We start from the raw sequence: 10,003 nt of genomic DNA on the forward strand, positions 1-10,003 counted from the left end.
AAGAGATGTAATATTAATATCCTATGTGTTATTTCTAGATTTAGATGAGCTTGCTGTGATTTGCCAACTTGAACTCAAATCTAATCTAAAGAAGAAATGTCAATGTGTATTTGAGGGGATCGCTAAACAAGGAAACCCAACACTTCTCAATAAGATCTACACAGAGCTCTATATCACAGAGGGTGGAAAAGGAGAGGTCAATAATGAACATGAGCTGAGACAGATTGAGACAACAACCAGGAAACAAGCAAGACCAGAGACTGCAATCAAATGTAACGACATCTTCAAACCCTTAACTGGACAAGACAAACTTATCAGAACTGTGCTGACAAAGGGAGTCGCTGGCATTGGAAAAACAGTCTCTGTGCAGAAGTTCATTCTGGACTGGGCTGAAGGAAAAGCAAATCAGGATGTCCAATTTGTATTTTCATTCCCTTTTCGGGAGCTGAATTTGATGAAAGGGGAAAAACACACTTTGATTGAACTTCTCAATCACTTCTCAAAGGAAATCAAAGAATCAAGAATCTCCAACTACGACAAGTACAAAGTTCTGTTCATCTTTGATGGTCTGGATGAGTGCCGACTGCCCCTAGACTTCCAGAAGAACAAGATCTGTTGTGACGTCACAAAGTCAACCTCAGTGGATGTTCTGCTGACAAATCTCATCAAGGGAAATCTGCTTCCCTCTGCTCTCCTCTGGATTACTACCCGACCTGCAGCAGCCAATAAGATCCCTCCAGGGTGTGTTGACCAGGTGACAGAGGTACGAGGGTTCAATGACCCACAGAAGGAGGAGTACTTCAGGAAGAGATTCAGTGATCAGGACCTGGCCAGCAGAATCATCTCACACATAAAGACATCAAGGAGCCTCCACATCATGTGCCACATTCCAGTCTTCTGTTGGATTTCTGCAACAGTCCTTGAACACATGTTGAGTACAGACAAGAGAGAAGAGATGCCCAAGACTCTGACTGAGATGTACACACACCTTGTGGTGTTTCATACCAAACAGAAGAATGACAAGTATCTTGGGGAAGAAGAGACAGGTCCACACTGGAATAAAGATATCATTCTGTCACTGGGAAAACTGGCTTTTCAACAGCTTGTTGCGGGCAATCTGATTTTCTATGAAAAAGACCTGAAAAAGGCTAAAATTGATGTCAATGAAGCCTCAGTGTACTCAGGATTGTGCACACAGATCTTTAAAGAGGAATGTGTGCTGTACCAGGACAAGGTGTACTGCTTCGTGCATCTGAGCATTCAGGAGTTTCTGGCTGCTGTATATGTGTTCCTCTCATTCATCAACAACAATGAGAATCTAATGGCCAAACCTCAATCAATTTTCAGCTACTTTTTCACGCTGTTCAGAGACAAGCCTGAAGTTACAGTCTTCAAGAGTGCTGTGGATAAAGCCTTACAAAGTGAGACAGGAAACCTGGACCTTTTCCTCCGCTTCCTTCTGGGCCTCTCACTGGAGTCCAATCAGAAGCACTTACAAGGTCTACTGGCAAAGACAAGAAGCAGCTCACAGAGCCATGAAGAAACAGTCAAGTACATCAAGGAGAAGATCAGGGAGAATCCCTCTCCAGAGAGGTGCATCAATCTGTTCCACTGTCTGAATGAACTGAATGACCATTCTCTAGTGGAGGAGATCCAAAGCTTCCTGAGATCAGGAAGTGTCTCCAGTGAAAAACTGTCACCTGCACAGTGGTCAGCTCTGGTCTTTGTGTTGCTGACTTCAGAAAAGGAGCTGGATGTGTTTGACCTGAAGAAATACTCCAGATCAGAGGAAGGTCTTCTGAGGCTGCTGCCAGTGGTCAAAGCCTCCAGAGCTGCTCTGTGAGTACATAAAATGACATTGAAGTACTAATAATCAGGAAGAAATATTCAGTTTAGAGAAATATATGTATACTTTTTTAAATAATGTATATATAATATCATATTGAAAAACAAATTGAATCACTGCATTGATGTTGACATTAGTATAACAATATGACCATACAATTCTAGGAGACAGAAGATGAATCTATATATTGTTTGAGAGACTAAACCAAATACTGCTCTGTTAAATTAACAGTGTGTTTGTGAAATCATGATGATCTCTTTGTCAGGTTGTCAGGCTGTGGAGTCACAGAGGAAGGCTGTGATTCTCTGGTCTCAGCTCTGAAGTCAAACCCCTCACACCTGAGAGAGCTGAATCTGAGTAACAATGTCCTGAAGGATTCAGGAGTGAAGCTGCTCTCTGCTGGACTGGGGAATCCCCACTGTAAATTGGAGACTCTGAGGTCAGTATTCCTGTAGTTGGTCAACAAGTGAGAACTGTTCACCAGATCCACATGTGTTTACCAGGCACATATAGTCCACACCATTGGTAACGGTGAGAGGTTAGCATGTTTGTATGAAAATAACCTCAAATAAAAGGTGACATTATATACTGTCACTTCATATGAAACATTTGATCTCAAATCCAAAATGCTGGAGAATAGAGACACATTTAAAATGTTAGCTTCACTGTCAAAATAGATACATTGGGGGAAAAAAGTATTTAGTCAGCCACCAATTGTGCAAGTTCTCCCACTTAAAAAGATGAGAGTGGCCTGTAATTTTCATCATAGGTACACGTCAACTATGACAGACAAAATGAGAAAAAGAAATCCAGAAAATCACATTGTAGGATTTTTTATGAATTTATTTGCAAATTATGGTGGAAAATAAGTATTTGGTCAATAACAAAAGTTTCTCAATACTTTGTTATATACCCTTTGTTGGCAATGACACAGGTCAAACGTTTTCTGTAAGTCTTCACAAGGTTTTCACACACTGTTGCTGGTATTTTGGCCCATTCCTCCATGCAGATCTCCTCTAGAGCAGTGATGTTTTGGGGTTGTCGCTGGGCAACACGGACTTTCAACTCCCTCCAAAGATTTTCTATGGGGTTGAGATCTGGAGACTGGCTAGGCCACTCCAGGACCTTGAAATGCTTCTTACGAAGCCACTCCTTCGTTGCCCGGGCGGTGTGTTTGGGATCATTTTTAATATGATTTGACTCTTTGCAGGCTGTCAGGCTGTCTAGTCAAAGAAGAAGGCTGTGCTTCTCTGGTCTCAGCTCTGAAGTCAAACCCCTCACACCTGAGAGAGCTGGACCTGAGTAACAATGACCTGAAGGATTCAGGAGTGAAGCTGCTCTCTGCTGGACTGGGGAATCCCCACTGTAAACTGGAGACTCTGAGGTCAGTATTCTTGTAGTTGGTCAACAAGTGAGAACTGTTCACCAGATCCACATGTGTTTACCAGGCACACATAGTCCACATCATATGTGTTTGGACAGTGAAGCTTACAGTTTTACATTTGGTGCTATACTCCATCATTTTGGATTTGAGATAGAATGTTTCATATTAGCCGACAGTACAGAATGTCACCTTTTATTTGACGGTATTCATACATATCTGTGTTACTGTTTAGAAATGAAAGCACTTAATGTGTCTAGTTCTCCCATTTGAAAAAGTCGTAATAATTTGAACATATTCACATATATTGTGTTAAAGTAATCATAAGTTTAGTATTTGGTCCCATATTCCTTACCTGCAGTGATTACATCAAGCTTGTGATTCTACAAACTTGTTGAATGCATTTGCAATTTGTTTTTGTGTTTTGGATTATGTTTTTCCCAATAGAAACTGAATGGTGAATAATGTCCTGTCATTTTGGAGTCACTTTACTTGTATTGTCAGTAAGAATAGAATATGTTTCTGAACACTTCTACATTCATGTGGACGCTACCATGATTATGAATAATCATGAATGAATGGTGAATGATGATGAATGAGAAAGTTCAGAGGCACAAGGATCATACCCCCTCTGTTATTGGTAATGGTGAGAGGTTAGCATGTTTTGTTGTAGCCTCTGTAACTTTCTCATTCATAATTGTTCATGATTCATTCATGATTTTTCTTAATCATGGCATCATCAGGATTAATTTAGTAGTGTTTAGAAACATGTTAATTACTCACTTAGTCAGAAAATTAATCCAGTCATCATCCACCATTCAGTTACTGTTGGGCAAAACATAACCCAAAACACAACCAAAACAGACAGCAAATGCATCCAATGAGTTTGGGACCAAATACTAAACTTTTGACTACTTTAATACAGTGAATTGGTCAGAATACTTTTGACTTCTTCAAATAGGAGGACTAGATACATAAAGTGCTTTCATTTCTAAATGGTGAAATAGACATGTATGAAAACACCCTCAAATAAAAGGTGACATTATATACTGTCACCTCATATGAAACATTTGATCTCAAATCCAAAATGCTGGAGTATAGAGCCACATTTAAAATGTTAGCTTCACTGTCAAATTAGATATGGTGTGGACTGTATACTCAATACAATCTAAATATGATACCTCACTGTTTGTCTTTTGACTAAAACTGCTTTTTAAACTGGTCTGGTCAGTGTACTCAAATATTTGTACTTTATATTTTTTCTCTCTACAAGCAATACTTTGATAATTTGTCATGTCTGATAATGATACATTCATTTATGAATAGATACGTCAGGTTTCAGGACACTGATGTATCTGAATATGTAGAAAAAATATACTGCCACTATTTTGACCACCAAAGAATAGCAGTGTGGTTTTAATATGATTTGACTCTTTGCAGTCTGTCAGGCTGTCTAGTCACAGAGGAAGGCTGTGCTTCTCTGGTCTCAGCTCTGAAGTCAAACCCCTCACACCTGAGAGAGCTGGACCTAAGCTACAATCACCCAGGAGACTCAGGAGTCAGACTGCTCTCTGCTGGACTGGAGAATCCACACTGCAGACTGGAGAAACTCAAGTATGTAGAGGGTTTATGTCAATGTTCATATAAGACATGTTGGAGTTATCAGGCTAAGACAAACATTCTTACCACCACTAGGACTAAGTTATATGCTGACTGTGTGTGTGTGTGTGTGTGTGTGTGTGTGTGTGTGTGTGTGTGTGTGTGTGTGTGTGTGTGTGTGTGTGTGTGTGTGTGTGTGTGTGTGTGTGTGTGTGTGTGTGTGTGTGTGTATGTGTGTGTGGGTGTCTGTGTGTGTGTGTGTGTGTGTGTGTGTGTGTGTGTGTGTGTCCAGTGTGTGTGTGTGTGTCCAGTGTGTGTATGTGTGTCCAGTGTGTGTGTGTGTGTGTGTGTCCAGCGTGTAGGTGTGTCCAGTGTGTGTGTGTGTGTGTGTGTGTGTGTGTGTGTGTGTGTGTGTGTGTGTGTGTGTATGTGTGTGTGTGTGTCCAGTGCGTTTATGTGGTGTGTCTAGTGTGTGTGTGTGTTTGTGTGTGTGTGTGTGTGGTGTGTGGTGTGTGGGTCCAGTGTGTGTGTATGTGTGTGTCCAGTGTGTGTGTGTGTGTGTCCAGTGTGTGTGTGTGGTGTGTCCAGTGTGACACACACACACAAACACACACACACACTGAGCCCACACACCACACACATACACACACATACACACACAAACACACACACACACACACTGGACCCACACACCACACACACACACACACAAACACACACACACACTAGACACACCACATACACGCACTGGACACACACACACACACACACACACACACACACACACACACACACACACACACACACACACACACAAACTGGACTCACAAACACACACTGGACACACGCACACACACTGGACACACACACACACACACACACACACACACACACACACACACACACTGGACACACACACACTGGACAAACAAACACACACTAGACTCACACACACACAGACACACACACACACAGACACACAAACACACTAAACACACACACACATACACACAAACTGGACACACCGGGGACACACACACACTGGACACACACACACACACACACACACACACACACACACACACACACACACACACACACACACACACACACACACACACACACATAGTGGACACACACACACACACACACACACACACAAACACAGACACACAGGAAACACACACAAAATGGACCAAACACACACAGGAAACACACACACACTTAACCAACACTCACACACACAGGAAACACACACACACACACACACACACATTGGAAAAACACACACACACAGGACACACACACACTGGACACACACACACACACTGGACATACACACACACACAAAGGACATACACACACACACTGGACACACACACACACTGGACACACACACACTGGAAAAACACACACACACACACTGGACACACACACAAACACTGGACAAACACACACTGGACACACACACACACACACTGGACACACACACACACACACTGGACACATTCACACACACACTGGACACACACACATACACACACACACACTGGACACACACACACTGGACACACACACACTGGACAAACACACACAGTGTAAACACACACACACACACACACACAGACACACACACAGAAACAGACACACACACTGAACACACACACACACACAGTGGACAAACACACACATAGGACACACACATACACACACACTGGACACACATACACACACATACACACACACTGGACCCGCACACACACACTTACACAGGAAACACACACACATTCACACACACACACACACTGGACACAAACACACACTACACACACACACTGGACAAACACACACACACTGGACACACACACACACACTGTACACACACTCACACACACTGGACACACATACACACACACTGGACAAACACACACACACTGGACACACACACAATGGACCCACACACACACACTGGACACACACACACACACACACTGGACCCACACACACACAAAAAGGAAATGCACACACACAAACACAACACACACACACCGTCATCATATAACATTGTCTGTGTGTGTGTTTAGTGTGCGGATATGTCCAGTGTGTGTGTGTGTGTGTGTGTGTGTGTGTGTAGTGTGTGTGTGTGTGTGTGTCCAGTGTGTGTGTGTGTGTGTGCATGTGTATCACTCAATGACACACATACACACACACACACTGGACACAAACACACACACTTGACACAAACACTGGACTTGGACAAAGTTATATGCTGACTGTGTGAGTGTGTTTGTCTGCACATGTGCGTACGTGTGTGTGGGTGTGTGTGTGTGTGTTCATGTGTATCCCTCAAAGACTGTCTGTTCTTCTGCTTACCGCTACAGTGTGGAACATGGTGGAGAGAACAGAATGAAACCTGGACTTAGAAAATGTGAGTGTTGACTGCTGTGAAGAATATGACTAAGAATAAGTCTTAATTCAAGTGAAGTCAAAGTCAAAGACCACCATCATTACTTACTTGGTCATATTAAATAGAAGCTGTAGTTCTACAGAAGCACAAATCAGGGACACCAAAGTTTACAAAGAGTTGCTTTGACAGTGTGTTTGTTAGAAATGTGTGTGTGTGGGTGTGTGTTCAGGATGTGTGTGTGTGTTCATGCATGAAGGTGTGTGTGTGTGTGTGTGTGTGTGTGTGTGTGTGTGTGTGTGTGTGTGTGTGTGTGTGTGTGTGTGTGTGTGTGTGTGTGTGTGTGTGTGTGTGTGTTTGTGTGTGTGTGTGTGTGTGTGTGTGTGTGTGTGTGTGTGTGTGTGTGTGTGTGTGTGTGTGTAATTAATGGGAATAAGTGTGTTTTATATTACTATACAGTATAACATATGATCATTCAACAAGTCTCAAGTTACCTTAACTTCTCCTTTTGATACCTAGAAACATCTACATTAAATGAATTAGTGAAAAGTGAGTTAACATTCTAATGTGAATGATGATGATTTCTAATATTGTGTATGGTTTCATCCATCAGATGTCTGTGATCTCACACTGGACCCAAACACAGTAAACAGATTCCTCTCTCTGTCTGAGGAGAACAGAAAGGTGACTTGTAGGACAGAGGAGCAGCCGTATCCTGATCACCCAGAGAGATTTGAGGACTGTAGACAGGTGCTGTGTAGAGAGGGTCTGACTGGGCACTGTTACTGGGAGGTAGAGTGGAGTGGGAGATGGGCTGATATAGGAGTGACATATAAAGGAATCAGCAGGAGAGGAGAGGGTGATAACTGTGTTATTGGATGTAATGACAAGTCCTGGAGTCTGGACTGCTCTGACAACAGTTACTCTGTCTGTCACAATAATAAACCCACTACCATAGATGTCCCTTCCTCCAGCTCCCACAGAGTAGGAGTGTATCTGGACTGGCCAGCCGGCACTCTGTCCTTCTACAGAGTCTCCTCTGACACATTGACCCACCTGTGCACATTCTACACCACATTCACTGAGCCCCTCTATCCAGGGTTTAGGGTTCATGATGTTGACTCCTCAGTGTCCCTGTAAATAATAAACATGGTAACACTGACACACAAACACACACACACTCGACACACACACACACACACACACACACACACTGAACACACACACAAACTGAACATACACACACACACACACACTGGACACACACAAAAACACACACACACTAGACACACACACACACTGGACACACAGACTGGACACACACACTGAACATACACACACACAAACTGAACACACACAGACACAAACTGAACACACACACACAAACACACTGGACACACACACAGATGCACACACTAGACACACACACACTGGACACACACACACTGGACACACACACACTGAACATACACACACACACACACACACACACACACTGGACATACACACACACACTGGACACACACACACACACACACACACACACACAGGACACACACTGGACACACTCACACACACACACACTAGAAACACACACACTGGACACACACACACCATGAACACACATACACTGAACACACACACACACACACACACACTTGACACACACACTGAACACACACATTCTGAACACACACACACACACAGGACACCCATACACAAATACACACACACACTGAACACACACGCACACACTGGACACACACAATGAACACACACACACACACTGAACACACACGCACACACTGGACACACACAATGAACACACACACACACAGGACACCCATACACAAATACACATACACTGAACACACACACACACACTGGACACACACACTGAACACACACACACACACACACAGGACACCCATACACACATACAAACACACACTGAATACACACACACACACACTGCACACACACACACACAGGACACACACTGGACACACACACTGAACACACACACACACACACACTTGACACACACACTGAACACACACACACACACAGGACACCCATACACACACTGAACACACACACACACACACACTACACACACACACACACAAACACACACTGGACACACACACACACACTGGACACACACACACACTGGACACACACACACTGGATACACACACACACACACAGGACACACACACACACACACACTACACACACACACACACAAACACACACTGGACACTCACACACACACTAGAAACACACACACACTGGACACACTCACCATGAACACACATACACTGAACACACACACACACACACACACACACACACACTTGACACACACACTGGACACACACATTCTGAACACACACACACACAGGACACCCATACACACATACACACACACACACTGAACACACACACACACACACTGCACACACACACACACACACACTGGACACACACACATACACTGGACACACACACACACACTGGACACACACACACACACACACACACACACACTGCACACACACATACACTGGACACACACACATACACACAATGGACACACACACACAGGATACACATTGGACACACACACACACACACACACTGGACACACACCCACTGGACACACACACACACACAGGACACACACACACACTGAACACACTGGACACACACCCACTGGACACACACACACACAAACCGGGGACACACACACACACACACACACACACAC

General features: G+C 43.6%; 1 protein-coding gene across 1 annotated transcript; it reads left to right on the forward strand.

Moving 5' to 3' along the window:
• Positions 1-362: 362 nt before the first annotated feature.
• Positions 363-8,370, forward strand: LOC311104530 (NLR family CARD domain-containing protein 3-like; the record flags this gene model as incomplete). Its single annotated transcript, XM_084146393.1, has 6 exons — positions 363-1,839; positions 2,112-2,285; positions 3,057-3,230; positions 4,668-4,841; positions 7,208-7,254; positions 7,844-8,370. The coding sequence occupies exons 1-6, from the start codon at positions 455-457 to the stop codon at positions 8,368-8,370; spliced, it is 2,481 nt and encodes an 826-aa protein (XP_084002519.1). The 5' UTR covers positions 363-454.
• Between the last annotated feature and the right edge of the window lie 1,633 nt (positions 8,371-10,003).

Source organism: Coregonus lavaretus (assembly GCF_964263955.1).
Source record: "Coregonus lavaretus genome assembly, chromosome: 28".
Taxonomy (NCBI): Eukaryota; Metazoa; Chordata; class Actinopteri; order Salmoniformes; family Salmonidae; genus Coregonus; species Coregonus lavaretus.